At 44.0% G+C, this 21305-nt stretch overlaps 1 protein-coding gene across 1 annotated transcript in view; it reads right to left on the bottom strand.

Annotated features, from left to right (window-relative positions):
- Positions 1–21305, bottom strand: part of AGTPBP1 (ATP/GTP binding carboxypeptidase 1) — a 320556-nt gene that overhangs the window by 53399 nt on the left and 245852 nt on the right. The window contains exon 24 of the mRNA XM_073633531.1: positions 11606–11782. Within this exon, the coding sequence (XP_073489632.1) occupies positions 11606–11782 (177 nt within the window). The remainder of the gene's footprint in view (positions 1–11605; positions 11783–21305) is intronic.

The raw sequence follows: 21305 nt of genomic DNA, 5'->3' as shown, positions 1-21305 counted from the left end.
AAATTTGGCCAAAATGTATGAAGAAAAATTACTAATTTGCAAAATTTTATAACCGAGACAAAGAAAAATGCATTTTCTTTTACAAAATTTGTGGTCTTTTTCATTTATAGCGCAAAAAATAAAAAACCCAGTGGTTATCAAATACCACCAAAAGAGAGCTCTATTTGTGTGAAAAAAAGGACAAAAATGTCATATGGGTAGAGTGTTGCATGACTAATTCAAAATGTGAGAGCACTGAAAGCTGAAAATTGGTCTGGTTATGAAGGGAGTTTAAGTGCCTTGTTGGCAAGTGGTAAAGTTTATTAGAAACGAAGAGAGAGTTACACTTTATCCCAGGTAGTTATAATATAAGATTTAGCCTAGGTTCAGACTAGTGCGATGCGGGAACCAGCACGATTACAGCGCCGGTTCCCACATTGCTCCTCTCCCGCAGACAGTTCACACTGCCTTCTTCGAACCGCTGCGGGTGTCAATACATTGTTAATGACACCCCCAGATCGGTTCACAGATCGCAGTGCGAACTGTGAACTCGCACAGCAATCGGATCCCACAGGTGGGAACACCCATGCGATCCGATTATAGTGTGGGGAAAAACAAGTCCCTGCACCTGTTTCTGTGCAAATTCAATGCAAGTTCAGCCATACAACTGTATGGCTGAACTCGCATTGCTCAGACAATGCATGTGATTGGCACCTGCGGTGCGGATGCAAATCACATGCGATGTCAAAGATCGCATGAGTGTGAACCCAGGCTAACACTAAAACATTGCTAAAGAGAAAAAAACGTAACCGTTTACATATAGCTTAAGTATTCTATGTATAAAGGTTTTTTGCCCAAAGTGCACTGTTAAATAAATATATAAATACAGTATATATATATATATATATATATATATATATATATATATATATATATATATATATATATACAGGCAGTCCCCGAGTTACGAACGACTCCTACTTACGAATGGCCTCAAATGTCAGCCACTTGTGCTCCGCGTTGGTCCTGGATACTTCCAGACACATCCCATACTGCAGTACTACATGTACAGCATGGCCAGAAGAGCCCCAGATAACATAACAAGCGCCCGGAACGTCCCACATCCATGCACAGGCAGACGTTACACTTATGAATGCAGTATATATATATATATATATATATATATATATATATACACACACACAGTGGGGACGGAAAGTATTCAGACCCCCTTAAATTTTTCACTCTTTGTTATATTGCAGCCATTTGCTAAAATCATTAAGTTAATTTTTTTTCCTCATTAATGTACACACAGCACCCCATGTTGACAGAAAAACACAGAATTGTTGACATTTTTGCAGATTTATTAAAAAAGAAAAACTAAAATATCACATGGTCCTAAGTATTCAGACCCTTTGCTGTGACACTGATATATTTAACTCAGGTGCTGTCCATTTCTTCTGATCATCCTTGAGATGGTTCTACACCTTCATTTGAGTTCAGCTGTGTTTGATTATACTGATTGGACTTGATTAGGAAAGCCACACACCTGTCTATATAAGACCTTACAGCTCACAGTGCATGTCAGAGCAAATGAGAATCATGAGGTCAAAGGAACTGCCTGAAGAGCTCAGAGACAGAATTGTGGCAAGGCACAGATCTGGCCAAGGTTACAAAAAAATTTCTGCTGCACTTAAGGTTCCTAAGAGCACAGTGGCCTCCATAATCCTTAAATGGAAGATGTTCGGGACGACCAGAACCCTTCCTAGAGCTGGCTGTCCGGCCAAACTGAGCTATCGGGGAAGAAGAGCCTTGGTGAGAGAGGTAAAGAAGAACCCAAAAATCACTGTGGCTGAGCTCCAGAGATGCAGTCGGGAGAAAGTTGTAGAAAGTCAACCATCACTGCAGCCCTCCACCAGTCGGGGCTTTATGGCAGAGTGGCCCGACGGAAGCCTCTCCTCAGTGCAAGACACATGAAAGCCCGCATGGAGTTTGCTAAAAAAAACACCTGAAGGACTCCAAGATGGTGAGAAAGGATATTTTCTGGTCTGATGAGACCAAGATAGAACTTTTTGGCCTTAATTCTAAGCGGTATGTGTGGAGAAAAACAGGCACTGCTCATCACCTGTCCAATACAGTCCCAACAGTGAAGCATGGTGGTGGCAGCATCATGCTATGGGGGTGTTTTTCAGCTGCAGGGACAGGATGACTGATTGCAATCGAGGGAAAGAAGAATGCGGTCAAGTACAGGGATATCCTGGACGAAAACCTTCTCCAGAGTGCTCAGGACCTCAGACTGGGCTGAAGGATTACCTTCCAACAAGACAATGACCCTAAGCACACAGCTAAAATAATGAAGGAGTGGCTTCACAACAACTCTGTGACTGTTGAATGGCCCAGCCAGAGCCCTGACTTAAACCCATCTCTAGAGAGACCTAAAAAATGGCTGTCTACCAACGTTTACCATCCAGCCTGACAGAACTGGAGAGGATCTGCAAGGAGGAATGGCAGAGGATCCTCAAATCCAGGTGTGAAAAACTTGTTGCATCTTTCCCAAAAAGACTCATGGCTGTATTAGATCAAAAGGGTGCTTCTACTAAATACTGAGCAAAGGGTCTGAATACTTATGACCATGTGATATTTCAGTTTTTCTTTTTTAATAAATCTGCAAAAAAGTCAACAATTCTGTGTTTTTCTGTCAATATGGGGTGCTGTGTGTACAATAATGAGGAAAAAAAAAAACTTAAATGATTTTAGCAAATGGCTGCAATATAACAAAGAGTGAAAAATGTAAGGGGGTCTGAATACTTTCCGTCCCCACTGTATATATATATATATATATATATATATATTAAATGACTGGGTGTTGTGATGTAGCAGACTGAACCTGTGGTCATAGACAACCTAATGATTTATGAGGCTTGGTTTCAGAATACAATAAGGATCAATCAATCAGATTACTACATAAAGGATGATCTAGAACCAATTCACTAGTAAGATCATAATTTGTCTCTGTCACATCTAAAACCACTTAGCAATTATGAGGATATACAGTAGTTGTATACAATGTGTAACATAAACCTTTGTGTGTCTGAATAGCTGCAGTAATGTACTGGGTAATATTGTCAACAGGGGGTTTCTATCGTTTCCATAAAAAGGTTTACAAATTTATGGACATAAAACAGATGTGTAGGTTTACAGAATCCCTGCTATGCACACTTTTTTCCATTAAACCTGAAAAAGTACAGTGTAAAGCAGTCAAAATAAGCCATTAAATATAAAATCTATTAAAACTGATTGTTCTGGCTTAAAAAAATGTGTTGGATTGTCACAGGGACATTAGACTAAAAGCTCTTAGAGAGGTAAAGACTAATAAAAAAAAATACAGTAAAGAGCGCAAATCTTAAACTCCTCCAATAAATAAAAAAAAGATATGCCACAAAATAAGCACTCTTCATTATGAAGCAAATAACTAGGGCCCTCTAGTGGTAGCTTTTCAGGCTAACCAAATAAAAGCTGTCACTTCTAATGATAGCAGCCAAGGGTTGTAAAATGTTAGTTTTTACCAGATCCAAAAAAATCTAGAGATATGTTTTAATGTCAAAGAAGAGTAATACTGCAAGCTTTTTGAGAATGCACAGGTATCTTCATCAGGCTTGCTTGACAAAGAGACTAAATCAAACTAAACGATGCAGATCATAAGCATTTCTATTATACATGGGTACAAGGCAGGGATGACTGTTCTTTGTATTTTTGCAACACCTAGCAAGCTCCAAGCTGAACTGTTGAATCCCACACTGCTGAAAGACTTTCGGTCGCTGGATAAGCAGGTGTTTGTAAGCCAACAATATTCTCATTATTTAGCAGCTTGATCAGCCCTAATTACATCTTACCCCACCCTCTATCAGTATACATATTTTATTTATTTCTTTAAATGTTACTATGTCGGATAAACTGTTTTTCAAGCATCACTGTGCTCAGACTATGGACACGGAAAGATCCGTGTTTTTGCTCAGCAGAAACACAAAATCTCCACCTTCCTCTCTGACAGAACAGCGGTCTGCTCTGTTTACATAGGCAGACCGTCGATCTGCCTCTCCTGTAAACGACCGGTGTCCAATCACAGTGGAAGTGGACCCCCGGTGGCGCACGTGCGCCCCAGACCCGGAAGAAGACACAATGTACAGGTACGTTGTTTCGCACAGCCAGGCCACCCTGCCACAGTAAATATGCAGTGGGCAGTCTGAAACTGGTTAACTGGCAATTACACGGTTATGCAACACTGCACCCAAACTAAATTTATAAAAAAAATGCTTTACACAAATCGAGCTTTCTTTTGGTGGTATTTATCACCACTGAGTTTTTTATAAATGAAAAAAGACCGAACATTTTGAAAAAAACAAAAAACAATATTTTCTACTTTGTTATAAAACATATCCAATAAAATCGAATTTCTTCATAAATGTGGGCCAAAATTCCTGCCACATGTTGCAAGTGCTGGCAGTGGCGGGGCTGATCCTGCCAACACTGCATTTTTGCAGACATACTATTGGGACACTAATATATTTCTGATTGTGATCAAGATACTGATCCAATGGTGGTGACCAGCCATATAGTGTGACTGTGATAGTGTGGCGGACAATCTGGTGCTAGCTGACACTGGCTGGGAGGGACACTGATGCACACGGATGTGGCTAGTGACACCAATACAGTGATAAAACTGTACACTGTACTAATAAAACTGTCTGGATGAGAGTAGTGATCAGGAGGACAATCAACGCTTTAACTGTGTTCCTAACAAGTGTATGCAAGTGTATGTGTGCTGCTTTTATCCAAAGATCTGACTGGGTCTCTCCTTGTTTTCAGTACTAAACAGTAACGGATAGCAGGGAGAAATCCAACCAGAACCTGTGTTTACAAACACACAGATCTCTGTGCTGTGACTGGCCACAGCCAATCAGCATAGTATAGAGCCAAAATGATTGACTGTAACCTGCTGACAAACTCGTGCTGTGTTCAATCACAGCACAGATCAGCAGGGGGTGTGCGCGCCTCTGAACCAGAAAGTTTACCACAACGTAAACTGTCCTTCCAGTTTACGCTGTGATTGGACGCAGCTGATCACATGGTAAAAAGCCTATGTCAGAGGCTCTTTACCGAGATCGGTAATGCAGTGTGTCAGACTGACACATCATACCAACGATCGCCGCTCTGCCCGCAATCGCGGCTTATGCCCTGTACACACGGTCGGATTTTCTGATGGAAAATGTCCGATCGGAGCATGTTGTCGGAAATTCCGACCATGTGTGGGCTCCATCGGACATTTTCCATCGGATTTTCCGACACACAGAGTTTGAGAGCAGGATATAAAATTTTCCGACAACGGATTTTGTTCCGATCGTGTATACACAAATCCGACGGACAAAGTGCCACACATGCTCAGAATAAATAAAGAGATGAAAGCTATTGGCCACTGCCCCGTTTATAGACCCAACGTAGGTGTTTTACGTCACCGCGTTTAGAACGATCGGATTTTCCGACAACTTTGTGTGACCGTGTGTATGCAAGACAAGTTTGAGCCAACATCCGTCGGAAAAAATCCTAGGATTTTGTTGTCGGAATGTCCGAACAAAGTCCGACCGTGTGTACGGGGGCATTATTCTGCTGGACATCATATGACATCCAGTCAGGATAACTTAACCACTTTCTCCATAGGCGACGTTTAAAAAATTCTACAGGTTGCATGTTTTAAATTACAGAGGAGGTCTAGTGCTAGAATTATTGCTCTCGCTCTACCGATCGCGGCGATACCTCACATGTGTGGTTTGAACACCGTCTTCATATACGGGCGATGCTCATGTATGCGTTCGCTTTTGCACGCAAGCTCGGCGGGACAGGGCACGTTTAAATAAAAAAAATTCTTATTTTACGTTTTATTTTTTATTTTTACACTGTTCCTTAAAAAAAAAATTGTGTCATTTTTATTTCTATTACAAGGAATGTAAACATCCCTTGTAACAGAAGAAAAACATGACAGGACCTGTTAAATATGAGATCTGGGGTCAAAAAGACCTCAGATCTCATATTTACACTAAAATTGCAATAAAAAAAAAAGAAATGTAATTTAACCACTTGCCGCCCGTCATATAGCAAAATGACATCGGCAAAGTGGTTGCGATATCCTGGCTGGACGTCATATGACGTTATCAGGGTACCAGGCCACTGCACGCCCTGCATTGCGGCGATCGTTGTTGCAGCATTTCAGTCTGACACACCGCAACTCCAATCTAGATAAAGAGTCTCTGACAGAGACTCTTTACCACGTGATCAGCCGTGTCCAACCACGGCTGATCATGATGTAAACAGGAAGAACCGTTGATTGGCTTTTCCTAACTCGCGTCTGACAGACGCGAGTAGAGGAGAGCCGATTGGCTGCTCTCCTGACAGGGGGTGGGTCTGTACTGACTGTTTATCAGAGTAGCCCCCCCCCCCCGGATGACCGCCTAGGACCACCAGGATGCCGCAGGACCACCAGGGATGGCCACCACACTGGACCACCAGGGAAATGCCAATCAGTGCCTAGGCAGCTGCCGATTAGTCCCAAAGAAAAATGCCTGCCAGTGCCAGTGCCACCAGTGATGCCTATCAGTGAAATCTATCAGTGCCAGCCATCAGTGCCACCTATCAGTGCCAAGCAGTGCCGTCTATCAGTGCCACCCATAAATACCCATCAGTGCAGCCTTTCTGTGCCCATCAGTGTCGCCTATCAGTGCCCACCAGTGCCACCTATCAGTGCCCATCGTCAGTGCCCATCAATGCCACCTCATCGGTGCTGCCTTATCAGTGCCCATCAGTGCAGCTCATCAGTGCCCATCAGTGAAGGAGAAAACTTACTAATTTACAAAATTTTATAACAAAAACAAAGAAAACCTTTTTTTTTTTCAAAATTTTCGGTCTTTTTTTATTAGTTTAGCAAAAAAATAAAAACCACAGAGGTGATCAAATACCCCCAAAAGAAAGCTCTATTTGTGGGAACAAAATGATAAAAACTTAGTTTGGGTACAGTGTAGCATGACCGCGCAATTGTCATTTAAATAGTGACAGCACTGAAAGCTGAAAATTGGCCTGGGCAGGAAGGTGCGAAAGTGTCCTGTATTGAAGTGGTTAAAAAAAAATAAAAAATTTAGGAGCTATGGGCGGAAGTGACGTTTTGATGTTGCTTCCGTGCTGCAATGGTATGGAGGCAGGTGGGGGCCATCTTCCCCTCGTTCGTCTCCATACGATGCCAGAGAGAGGACCTGATCGCTTCCGCTGCTACGACGGCTCCGGTAAGTGACGGAGGGCATCGCAGAGCGGCGGGAGCAAATCCACCGCAGAGACCACTTTTATCTGAAACCAGATCGCACACGGAAGAGGATACCGGGGTTATATTAGCTAGCTGCTGCCATAAAAACGATATCCCTCTTCAAAGTGCTGACCTAGATGGGCATGAGCAGGTCCGGAAGTGGTTAAAGCATATTAAATTACCCTTGTCAGTTCACACCAGATGCAGTTCTGTGCGCTTTTTTTCTGCACTGGCCAGTTCACACCAGATGCAGTTCTGCGCAGTTCCATGTGCTTTTTTTCTGCACTAAAAATGCATGCACAGTGTTTTCCATGTATTCCAATGGCTCTCGTTCACACCATGCAGTCAGGTTCCGGTCAGTTTCCGGTACAGAAACTGACTAGAAACTGACCGGAAACTTACTGCATGGTGTGAACTAGAGCCATTGGAATACATTGAAAACACTGTGCGTGCATTTTTAGTGCAGAAAAAAAGCGCACAGAACTGCATCTGGTGTGAACTGGCTCAGGCTTAATGGCAATTTTTCACACAGAGAATGTTAGACACGTTAGGATTTATAGAATCCACAGTCATCTGCTGTAAAAGTCATCCATTTTTTCCAAATTAGTATAAATACAGAGAAATTCCCAAGTTGTAAAAATATTGCTGACATAGAAATACCTGCTTCTTCATACAGTTAGCATATACACACCTAGATAAAACACAATGAATCAGTGTTGGTGACCTCTTTGTGCCCTAACCCTCAATGGCCAAACTGTCTCCAGTTTAGTGGTGAACATAACAAGTGAAATACAATGTTTGCAGTGTGACACCCGTGGAAACCTCATAGAGAGTCCTGTGCAATGTAATCATTAAAACCTTGGTACTTCTGGACAAGGACAGTGCCCAATAAATTATTCGATGCAAACAAAGATTTAAAGCTCAAAGGTATTCCCTACATAAGATCAGAAATTCTCCCAAATGAACAAGCATTGGTGCAATTAAAGACTACGTAAGGTTAAAGACCATAAATGAGCTGAAATGTAGCCACCAGCTAGTTTTATCCTTTAGGTACCTCAAAAGATGATAAGAAAATAAAATTCTAAATCTTTAATAGAATGTGTTTCCAATACATGAGATTCCAATGTGCAGTTTGTAGATACTGACAATTCAATTTTATCACCATGAACTGAGGAAGTGGCAATTTAAAGCCACAAATTCTTTTTTATTTGGCGAAAAAAAGAAATGTGACGTTTTTTAATAAATCAGACAACTCCTACCCATTCTTAGACATACCCCTCTGGGCACCCCTGCCGATCGGACCACTGAGAGGTTTTTTTTCACACATTCCTCTTCTTGCACTTTCTGTTTCCCTATACCCACCTAAGAACCCCACAGAGAAGCCAGGATGGGAGTTCCTGAGTCATAGAGAGCGACTACTCTGACTGTTCGTGGAGACAGGCTTTGACTGGCGTGCTTGGAAGGTTGCATGTTTCCCACCCCTGCCTTAACAGAATTACAGTGCCTTGAAAAAGTATTCATACTCCTTGAAATTTTCCACATTGATGTCATGTTACAACCAAAAACGTAAATGTATTTTATTGGGATTTAATGTGATAGACCAACACAAAGTGGCACATAATTCTAAAGTGGAAAATGGTTTTCAAAATTTTTTACAAATAAATATGTGAAAAGTGTGGTGTGCATTTGTATTCAGCCCCATTTACTCTGATACCCCTAACTAAAATCTAGTGGAACCAATTGCCTTCAGAAGTCACCTAATTAATAAACAGTCCGCCTGTATGTAATTTAATCTCAGTATAAATACAGCTGTTCTATGAAACCCTCAGAGTTTGTTAGAGAACCTTTCTAAACAAACAGCATCACAAAAGGCCAAAGAACACATCAGACAGGTCAGGGATAAAGTTGTGGAGAAGTTTAACCACCAAAAGAAAGCTCTATTTGTGGGAACAAAATGATAAAAATTTAGTTTGGGCACAGTGTAGCATGACCGCGCAATTGTCATTCAAACTGCGACAGCGCTGAAAGCTGAAAATTGGTCTGGGCAGGAGGGTGTCTAACTGCCCTGTATTGAAGTGGTTAAAGCAGGGTTAGGTTATAAAAAAATATCCCACGCTTTGAACATCTCACGGAGCACTGTTCAATCCATCATCTGGAAATGGAAAGAGTATGGCACAACTGCAAACCTACCAAGGCATGGCCGTCCACCTAAACGGACAGGCCGGGCAAGGAGAGCATTAATCAGAAAAGCAGCCAAGAGGCTCATGGTAACTCTGGAGGAGCTGCAGAGATCCACAGCTCAGGTGGGAGAATCTGTCCACAGGACAACCATTAGTTGTGCACTACACAAATCTGGCCTTTATGGAAGAGTGGCAAGAAGGAAGCCAATGTTGAAAGAAAGCCATAAGAAGTTTGTTTGCAGTTTGCAAGAAGCCTTGTGGGGGCCAAAGCAAACATGTGGAAGAAGGTGCTCTGGTCAGATGAGACCAAAGTTGAACTTTTTGCCTAAAAGCAAATTGCTACATGTGACGGAAAACTAACACTGCACATCACCCTGAACACACCATCCCCACCGTGAAACATGGTGGTGGCAGCATTATGTTGTGGGTGTGCTTTTCTTCAGCAGGGACAGGTAAGCTGTATGGGAAGATGGATGATGCCAAATACAGGGCAATCTTATGAAGCGTACACACGAGCGGACTTCTCGTTGGACTGAACTCCGAAGGACTTTTCGACGGAGTTCCGACGAAACGGACTTGCCTACACACGATCCCACCAAAGTCCGATCGTTTCAAACGTGATGACGTACGACCGGACTAGAAAAGGAAGTTCAATAGCCAGTAGCCAATAGCTGCCCTTGCGTTGTTTTCGGTCCGTCGGACTAGCATACAGACGAACGTTTTTTTCGATAGGAATCGAGTCCGTCGGAGAGATTTGAAACATGTTCTATTTCTAAGGTCCATCAGATTTTTCGACAGAAAAGGTCTGATGAAGCCCACACATGATCGGAATGTCTGACGGATTCGTTCCGTCGGACCTTTTCTGCCGGAAAGTCCGGTCGTGTGTACGCGGCACTAGAAGAAAAACCTGTAAGTATCTGCAAAAGACTTCAGAACTGGGGCAGAGGTTCACATTCCAGCAGGACAACGACCCTAAACATACAGCCAGAGCTACAATGGAATGGTTTAGATCAAAGCATATTCATATGTTAGAATGGCCCAGTCAAAGTCCAGACCTAAATCCAATATAGTACAAAAGTTTCCCCTTAGGGGTGGGACTTTTTAGGCACAGACTGTGAGACAATATAAAAAAGTAGATTACCAAACATATTGTCTCACAGTCTGTGCCTAAAAAGTCCCACCCCTAAGGGGAAACTTTTGTACTATATTTAAACTAGAGATGCTGGTCGCTGTATAACAGACTTATTTTAGAACCTCCATTTTTTTTATATCTAAATCCAATATAGAATCTGTGGTAAGACTTGAAAATTGCTGCTCACAGACGCTTTCCATCCAATCTGACAGAGCTTAAGCTATTTTGCAAATAAGAATGGGCAAAAATATCACTCTCTAGATGTGCAAAGCTGGTAGAGACATCCCCAAAAAGACTTGCAGCTGTAATTTCAGAGAAAGGCGGTTCTACAAAAGTAGTGACTCAGGGGGCCTGAATACAAACGCACGCCACACTTTTTAGATATTTGTAAAACTTTTTGAAAATCATTTATCATTTTCCTTCCACTTCATAATTATGTGCCACTTTTCGTTGGTTTATCACATAAAATCCCAATAAAATACATTTATGTTTTTGGTTGTAACATGACAAAATGTGGAAAATTTCAAGGGGTATAAATACTTTTTCAAGACACTATAAGTCCGTTTTTATCTTTCTTCCTTGTACTGTGGAACAACTCCCCATGGCTTTTACCTTTTCTGAAGCAATTTGAAACAATCTACTACAGTATAAGAGTTTTTCCATCCCCCTCTTTTCTTTTTTTTTTTGTGGATACCAGAGATCCCTGGCCAGCTCTTCAGGACTGAATCCTTCTGGATACATCTCTTTCACAGGCTTGTCATACAGAACATTTGAGGTGCTCACTGGAACACAGGGGGCGGGGAGATATTTTGATTTATGTTTATTATTTTTACTTATACAAGTGAACATCTTAGTTTGGACATGTTATACATTAGGCCCTAAACCAGGCATCGCAGTGAAAGATACACTAGCCAAATAGGCAGGTCAACTGTCAACATTTCTATTCACACTACTCATACTATCCCCTACCTTGTACTTTCCCTGGTCACAGCCACACAGTGTGCTTTCCATTGTGTAACTTCTCTGGACACCCAGCTCTCTCCACACCACTACACGGGCTGTAGATTCCTTGGATTTCTCAACCACAAAACTACAGCTGTTCATGCAAAATGCTGGAGCAATCTGGCTCAGAACTTTAGGAAGAGTCTGGAAAAATAGAAAACAGTAACAGATAATATTAAGAATACAATTGTGTACATTTAGGCATATATATATATATATATATATATATATATATATATATATATATATATACACAGATGCAAGGATTTTTTTAATCAAAATAATGAATTTTAAAATTCACAGTATGTTCAATAAATTCCGGAAGTCAAAGACATCTCTATGGAAGTCATGGCTAACCATTTCATTTTATTGTCACTACTCAATCTGCATCCTGTGAGTACAGGTAGTCATAAACCTACCACATCACAACTCCTTACACTCACATGTAAGAGCACTAAGACTACGATCCCAGAAGAGGTATTTAATAAGACAATACAATACCAGACTGAAGCATAAATAGTACTGCCTACTTATTTTGTAGGGGAGCAAACATAAAATGGCATTGAAACAGGAGAAGGCACACATGGCAGGGTCACGTGTGCAGGCAAGTGGAAGAGGGATCAAGGGGCTTCCACTTATCTAGGAATCTGAAATTAGGAGGAACAGGGAGGAAGGAGAAAGAAAGAGGAGCAGTGGGTGGGTGAACAGGACCAGGGAAGAAACACAAAAGAAAAAGAAACGGGGATGGAGGACCGACTAGGAAAAAAGGGGTAGGGGGAACGAAAGGCGGAAGGGTCACCCGGTCATTCTTCTCCCTGGGGAGAGCGAGGCATGTGGAATTTTACTGGGCAGTGGAAAGTTCGTTAAAGTAAGAATCGGTATACACAAAATAATTCCACGGCCTCCAGATTTCAGAACACACCTCTTCCATATTACACAGTGTAGCTGTGAGTTCTTCCATGTCTTGTATCTTGTTGACTTTAGTGAACCATAGGGGCGGTCAGCATCTCTCCAGTTGAGTGGAATGCAGGCCTTAGCGACATTTAGGAGTTGCATCGTGAGAGAAGATTTGTATTTTTTTAACGGGTCGTTCTGTCAAAAAGTTGTTTAATGATAGCGGTTACATCTTGCCAAAACTGTTGAATTTTAGGACATTCCCTGAAAAATGTGGATCATAGCCCCACCCACCGCGCCACAACGCCAACAGGGTCTAGGGCCTGGGGGAACATATGGTGAAGTTGGGTGGGGACCCTGTACCATCTGGTAAGGATCTTATAACTTTTCTCCTGTACCCACTTGGCAATGAACGACTTCTAAACAAAATGGAGAATCTTTAGTCTTTGGAGGGGAGTAAGGCTCAGACCCAGATCGTTTCCCATTTAATGAAAAATGGAGGAACATGTTCATCTCCAGGGTGAATCAGGGAATAATATAGCAAGGAGAGGGAATGACATATTGGTTCCCCTCTGTGACATAGTGATTCAAAACGTGAATGGGCGAAAGATACCTGGGTACAGGAACAAAGCCGGAGAAAATAGCACAGTTGAAAGCCACCCTAAAGGGGCGTGGCTTGGCAATGGCGCTGTGAGGCTGCTTCTTTAGGGAGCTCCGTGCTTCGTTCGGACCGGAACCGGATTTATTACACCTACCGGATAAATAACTACATGCCCATGACGGACAGACCCCCGGGATCTCCCGCAACAAAAAAAACCGCGGACATTGCAGCCTATTTCTTGCGGAATTCGGCCACTCCGTCACAGGCCCAGGAATCCAAGATGGCGCCGCCGCGCAGCAACAACAACGCTGGCACTGCTTCGCTCAAAAAGACGGGTAAAGGACCCCCCAATGCCACACAAGGTAACGGGTCTCTTCCCAACAGACCGGACTCCCCGATCCTATCCCCAGAAATCCCGGGGTTAGACAGTAGCTCATTCGCACAAACTATACAATCTGCTAGTACACAGGGGCCAGCACTCCCTGAAGGCTGGAAAGAGCTGATCGCCCTTCTCCCCACCAAAAAGGATATCTCTGACTCTGCAGCTACAATTGTGAATACCCTTTCTAAAGAAATCCATGACCTTAACCAGAGGATTGATACAGTGGACTCCAGGGTATCTGAAGTGGAAACATCCACCTCCCTGCTTGAATCCAGAATGTCAGCAATGGAAAAGGTTCATGTCGATTATAAAAAGCGCTTGATCCTGATGCAATTATCCATAGACGATGGCGAAAATCGCAGCAGGAGGAACAACATTAGGGTACGCGGCTTACCTGAAGCCACATCAGGGAATGATCTCAGAGCCACGATAGTAGCCATATTTAACCGACTGCTGGACAAACCTCCTACAGCTGAGCTGGAATTAGACCGAGTGCACCGTGTACAGGGTCCTAGGGGAGGAGAAGAACCCGCACCGAGAGATGTGTTGGCGAGAGTCCATTACTACACAATTAAGGAGGAAATTCTGCAAAGAGCATGGACTCGGGGTCCCGTGGACTTTGATGGGGCGTCTGTGCAATTATTCCCGGATTTATCGCGACTCACTCTACGCATGAGGGGCCAACTACGACCATTACTTGAAGCAATCAGATCAACAGGAGCTACATACCGATGGGGACACCCCTTCCACTTGATAGTACAGAAAGGGAACAACTCTTTTGTTCTGCGATGGCCCGACCAGCTTCCTGATCTGTTCGGATTTTTGGCAATCCCCGGTTTCTCAGTACCCAACTGGCTGGACTTTCCAATAACCTCCAGCAACCCACGTTCTGCATCTCCGAGACCCCAAAGACCCAGTAGACGACAATGGCGTTCCAGATCCAGAACCTCTCCGAGAGACAACCTCACCTCACCAGAGTCTTGATTGGACTAACCTTCCTGATCTCACAATTTATCCACACGGTTCCGTGAGTGGGTTATAGTTAGTCTAAGGGGCTTATCTTGTTTATACACCTAAGAGGGGCCCAGCCTCTAGACACAGGGAGGCAATTGCCTAAAGTAGTCACTTAGACCCAAATGACATGGGGGACTTCGCGCTGCCCCCCCCTTCCATCACTTACTGCTTCCAACGGAGACATTTTTTGTTCGTGTTTTTGTTCTGTTGCCCTCCGTTTGCAGTTTATTGCAGTTTTTTTTCTCATTTTATGTTGAGGGGGCGGGGGAGTGGCGCTGAAGGAGCCCTAATTCACAAGACACGGAATGGTATATAATCTAATGATGTACTGAGGTTTGATACTGGAACTTACTGTGATAGCTTTATTGCTGACGGGAAGCTAGTGTGCGTGTTCCTCTGTGTTCCAATATGTTGCGATACGGGGGGATACATACAGGCGACCTGAACGGTTCTGCAATACGGCAAATTGAGTTATTTTTGGAAAGTTTTATTATTATTTGGTATGTTTTATTATAAACGGTAGTAGTCCGGTATCTCTTAACATGCCGGTTCCCACCTGTCGACACGTCTCCCGCTGTATCACAGAGTCTAGCCTTCCACTCCCACTAATAGGTAGCGCATAAGTGCGCAAGGCTTAGTTTAGCAACAGGGGGATAACTCGTTTATCCCTCTTAGCATTTGTTCTTTTCCACCTTCCTGCTCTGTTTCTATACCTGTTTCTTTATTTTCTAGTCCCCCCCCCCCTCTTCTTCTCCCCTCCCCTTCTTTTTTCTCCCACCCCCCCTCTTCTCCACCCCCCCTACTCCTCTTCTTTCTTCACCCCTTTCACTCCTGTCTGCAACCCCCCCATTGCCCCCTGCTTTATACCTCACTGATCAGTTCCCCCCCCCCTTTTTTTTTTTTTTTTTTTCTTTTTTTTCTTTCTTTCTTTCTTGTTTTTCCGGTATGGTATTGGTGAGCGACATGGCCCCCCTGGGAATCCCCCCGGGTTCACATAAGCAGGGTGAGATAAAGTTTACCTCACTCAATGTTAGAGGTCTGGCGACACCAGAAAAGCTCTCCAGACTCCTCTCTGACCTGAAAAAATCGCGCTCACAGGTGGCGTTTATTCAGGAAACACATTTCAAACAGTCGGCAGTTCCCAGACTTGGCAACAGGGATTTCCCCAATGTATATCATGCCCCCTCCCCCCTGCCGAAATCCAAGGGGGTCAGCATACTAATAGCAAGATCTATACCGTGGACGCTGTTAGAAGAGAGAGCAGACCCTCTGGGGCGGTACCTATTTCTGAAAGGCAAGATTAGAAATTCCATAGTGACCCTGGTCAATGTCTATCTCCCTAATTCTGATCACTTATCCTTCTTGCGAGCACTCACTCCCTTGATCCTGGAATTCCGAGAGGGTATGTTTCTGATGGGCGGAGACTTTAACTTTGCCCCAGAGCCGCTCCTCGACGTTTCAAGAGGGGCATCCCACTTGTCTTTCAACTACCTGAAAAAGCTCAAACAGGAGCTAGCTAGCCTACAGTTGGTTGACCCCTGGAGGGTCATGCACCCGGAGGAGAGGGATTACACCTACTTCTCCGCGGTGCATAGAACTTACTCCAGGATAGACTTCTTCCAAATCCAGCATAAAGATCTCCCATATGTCACTTCATCCCAAATTGACTACATATCACTATCGGACCATGCTCCCACACATGTAACCATGTGCTGGGATACGGACATAAGATCCCCCCCCACATGGAAACTGAACGAATCCCTCCTACAAATTCCGGAAGTACGTGCAGAGATAAGTAGGACATTAACCAACTATTTTTCAGAGAACACAGACCCATTGTTGTCCTCTATGACAATATGGGAGGCCCACAAATGTGTAGTAAGAGGGGAACTAATTAGGATCGGGGCTGCCAAAAAAAGGGAAAGAACCAAACAGATCGAACTCATGATATCCCAGGTACGATCTCTCGAGCAGCTACACAAGAAGTCTATGGCCGAAGCACATCTCAAGGCTCTACTGAAGGCCAGGGGTGAACTGAAAGACCTCTTGTACCATAAAACCATACAGAATCTGGCTTGGGCTAAAAGAACCATGTTCGAATTTTCCAATAAGCCAGGAACCATGCTGGCCAGGCTTCTAAGGGCTCCGAGACAGCGCACCTATATCCCATCTATAATGAACCCACAAGGAGCAAAAGTCCATACCTCTAGGGATATAGCCAGAGAATTTGTTGAGTATTATCAACAGCTTTATAATATACATAGGGAGGAACCCACGGGCTCTCTGGTGGAGAAAGAGAGACTAGCGGGTGAATACATCAGGTCCTCGGGCATGCCTACTTTGCCAGCTGAAATAAGTGACGCTCTTGAAGCGGATATTACCCAGGAAGAACTATTGCTAGCCCTGGCACAAACGAAACCCAGGAAGGCACCGGGGCCGGATGGCTTCACCCTGACCTATTACCAGACTTTTGAGCCCAACTTATCGTCACAATTTTTGAAAGCATACAACTCACTAAGGGGGAATAATACTAATACTAACATGGTAGACCCCTTACGGGCATTTATATCCCTGATCCCAAAAGAAGGGAAAGATCCTAATTATTGCAGTAATTATCGCCCGATTGCGTTGCTTAACGTAGATTTGAAACTATTTTCCAAAATCCTCGCCAATAGAATCTTACCACATATCCCTCAGTTGGTTCACCTAGACCAGGCGGGGTTTGTGCCGCTAAGGGAGTCGAGAGACAACACCATCAGAGTGCTCAATCTAATCCATGAAGCGAGATCAGTCCGGAAGCCTTTTCTGCTCCTATCTACGGACGCAGAGAAGGCCTTCGACCGGGTGGCCTGGCATTTTATGCGGGCCACCCTAGAACATATTGGTATGGGCCCAAACATGAGAGGCTGGATGTCGTCTTTGTACTCGACTCCCTCGGCTGCGGTACGGGTCAACGAGTGGCGTTCAGATTTCTTCAATATTACAAATGGGACGAGACAGGGATGCCCCCTGTCCCCACTGATTTTCATCCTCACCCTTGAACCATTCATGTGTAGCATCCGTGGGCACCCTAATGTTACAGGCATTGTCAAGCCCTCGGGGCATCACAAAATCGCGGCTTTCGCCGATGATCTGATCTTCTTTGTCTCAAACCCATGTATCACTCTTCCCAACATCTTGTCTGCTCTTAGGGTGTATGGGGAATTATCAAATTTCAAAGTCAATTGTGCCAAGTCCGCGGTATTAAACATCACAGTACCAGCTAAGGAAGCAGTAAACATGAGCAAATCATTCCCCTTTGGGTGGGCGGAGAAATCTATCCGCTATCTTGGGGTGGACATCACCCCGGACTTGGCACATTTATACAACAGCAATTTTGTACCCCTACTCCAGAGACTAAAGACAGATCTCCAGTTGTGGCACAAGCTTACCCTAACCTGGTTCGGGCGTTGCAACGCCCTGAAAATGACAGCCCTTCCCCGGATTTTATATATACTTCAAACACTACCAATTCAGCTACCAACTACCTTCTTTAAACAAATTCAGTCTACCATTAGAGAATTTATCTGGTCTCACAAATCCCCCAGAATGAAACTACAATCACTGACTAAATCTAAGGACAAGGGGGGGGGTGGGGCTCCCGGATATATTTCGTTATTACCAAGCGGTTCACTTAGCCAGGATTGTAGACTGGCACTGCAATGGGGACTCAAAACAATGGGTGGGGATGGAAATTGAGGATGTCTCTATTCCCTTACTCCCATCACCATGGCTCTTGTCCACTCCGCCAGCAGATATGAAATCTCACCCACTGATAGGGGCCACCCTTCGAGTGGTGAGGAAAATATTCCGAGCTACGGACATATCACCGCTATCCTCTCCCATGACACCTATCATAGGTAACCCCGACTTTTCCCCCGGACTCACAAGCCGTAGATTGAGACAATTAAAGTTTAATGAGAAGCAGTCTCTAGGCGAGATCTGGCCCCAGGGTGACTTCCCAACTGCCTCCGCACTTTCCAAACTCATAGATCCCCCATTGGACGGCCTCAGCGCTCTCCAACTTAGGCACTACCTGAAGACCCTCCAGGAACTATCATATGTCCCTCGGAGCTACACCCCTCTAGAGTCACTCTGCCGATCTGGAGAACCTATTAGACACACACTGTCCTACTTGTACAGTCTACTTTCGGGTCAGAGAGGGGACTCAACCCCGGAGTTCCTCCTGAAGTGGGAAAGGGATCTGGGGACCCAGTTCTCCACTAAGCAAAGAGAGAAGGTCTTGATCTTGGCACACAAATCCTCTATAGCGAGCCAATATCAAGAAGCGGGATATAAAATATTGACCAGGTGGTACAGAGTCCCATATGTGTTAAACAAAATGAATCCGTCACTGTCGGATAGGTGTTGGAGATGTGACAGGGAGGTGGGCAATCTGTTCCACATTTTTTGGTCGTGCCCGCTTCTGAGACCCTTTTGGGAGGAAGTAACCTCGACCATCCAAAATCTGACCTCGGTTGATCTCAAAGACAACCCGGCCGCATGCCTCCTGCACCTGACCACAAGACCGATTCAAAAATACAAGAAAACGCTGACTATGCAGCTTCTTAACGCTGCTAGAACCTGCATCCCGGCGCTCTGGCGGGATCCTCTACCTCCGACTAGGGCCCTGTGGTATTCAAAAGTGAACTGTATTCTACGCATGGAGGAATTGACGGCAACTCTGCAAAACAAAGAGGAACAATTTATTGATAAATGGAGACCCTGGAGATATTTTGTCGGTACAGACGCCTATCTACAGGACCTAGCCCAGACACAATCCTCACCCACCTGAGCGAGGACCCTGTTAACGCAGATATCTATATACAACCTCCTAGTGTGTGATGGGTGGGGTCGGGGGGGGGGCGGTGTCGCAGCCACTCCTATATAAATTACCCTATTTTGTCCTCCTTCCTCCCCTTTCACGCATCCCCCTCCCCTCCGCTTACTTGGCTTTTCTATCCGTTTTCTAATCTCTTCTTCTCTGTTTTTTTCTGTATCTTGATCCGCTCACTAAGCAGCCGTGGTGACGGCGAAAACGAATAAAATGGGAATAATATTATTTTATGATGAGCAGGTAACACTCATATATACAGCAATAGACATATCTCTCTATGAAGATTTAATTACTACCATAAATATCAAAACTGTTCATAAACCAATCTAGTGTTATGCAAGGAAGCCCGTTGTAGGCAACCTTAATAAGTTTTTATATTCTGAATAGAACAGTCATACTTTTGGCTGGAACCTATCTAGGCTACTATATCTGTTTGATAAATAACTTGGACTTTGGTTTACAATCAGATTTTATGTGATTCAAAAATGTTTCAACATGGAATATGTAAGGCACTGTAACCCAGATTGTATTTCTATGCCTTCAGTGTATTTGCAATAAAGGAATTTAAAAAAAGAAAGCCACCCTAAAAGTCCAGAGTAGGGGCGATAAAATGGGCTAACTCGGAGGAAATCAAGGTCCCTGTTGACGTAAGGAAGTCTGTCAGGTGAGTAAAGCCCTGAGATTTAAGACTACAAAACTGCCGCCATGAAGACCTGGAGTGAATTTGGGATTACCTGAGATGAAAATCATAGGCGAGGGAATTGGAGAAATTGAAGAATTTTGAAACGTTTCCTGTGCGACCTGTAGAGTACTGCTTAAGGTAGGATGCACACACAGCTCTCTAGGTATGGAGGAAGATATCCAAAGCCAACTCAAAGCAGTACCCTCAGAGTCTTCCAATTCCATGGAGACCCAGAGCTTGACCTCCCCATGGCAATGCCCCAAGCAATAATTTAATAATACAGCTACATAGCAGCAACAGACTCCCAGGGAATAAAAAAAAGGTAAATGAGCCCAAAACAAATTGTTAACAGTAGCAACACCACACTGCAGGAGTACTAGTGAAGTTTTAGCAGCCACCTGGCAACCACTGGATCAAGTGAAACATAGAAGAGAGCCTAGACTGTGGAGTGTAAACTTTGGGGCTCTATAGACCCCAGAACTCGATTTTAACAGGGACATCAGCTCAGAAAGGAAAGCAGAGACTTATTCCTGGAGGTAAGGGTAGGAATAAAAATTGTTATACCTTGCGGAAAATTTCTCAGTGTGTATGAGGCCTAAGGTATCAAACGTGGGAAATGTTGTGGCAGAAAAATTTAGGAACAACAAGAAACATTGTGGAGGTATGGAGAACAAAAGTGAAAGAGGAGTCCAAGGAAGTTTACTGCTGATGGAAACAGGAGGACTGGAACTTATGAGGGTCCCCCCAAAAGGGAATACCTCTTTTTAACCACTTGCCGACCGACTCACGCCGATATACGTCAGCAAAATGGCACGGGTGCGCAAAACAACGTATGGGTACATTGTCTTCTTTAAGAGCCACTGACCACCCGTGATCGCGGGCACGAGAGCCAGAACGGGGATTTGTGTATGTAAACACACAAATGCCTGTTCTGTCAGGGGAGAAGAGACAGATCGTTTGTTCCTAATAAGTAGGAACAGCGATATGTCTCCTCCCCCAGTCAGTCACATCCCCATACAGTAAGAAACACTAACTAGGAAACACATTTAACCTTAACCCCTTGATCGCCCCCTAGTGTTAACCCCTTCCGTACCAGTGACATTTACACAGTAATCAGTGCATTTTTATAGCACTGATCGCTGTATAAATGTCAGTGGTCCCAAAAATGTGTCAAAAGTGTCCGATCTGTCCGCCGCAATGTCGCAGTACCGCTAAAAA

The sequence above is a fragment of the Aquarana catesbeiana genome, linkage group LG01, assembly GCF_042186555.1.
Source record: "Aquarana catesbeiana isolate 2022-GZ linkage group LG01, ASM4218655v1, whole genome shotgun sequence".
Taxonomy (NCBI): domain Eukaryota; kingdom Metazoa; phylum Chordata; class Amphibia; order Anura; family Ranidae; genus Aquarana; species Aquarana catesbeiana.
This window is presented reverse-complemented; position numbering and strand designations above follow the sequence as displayed.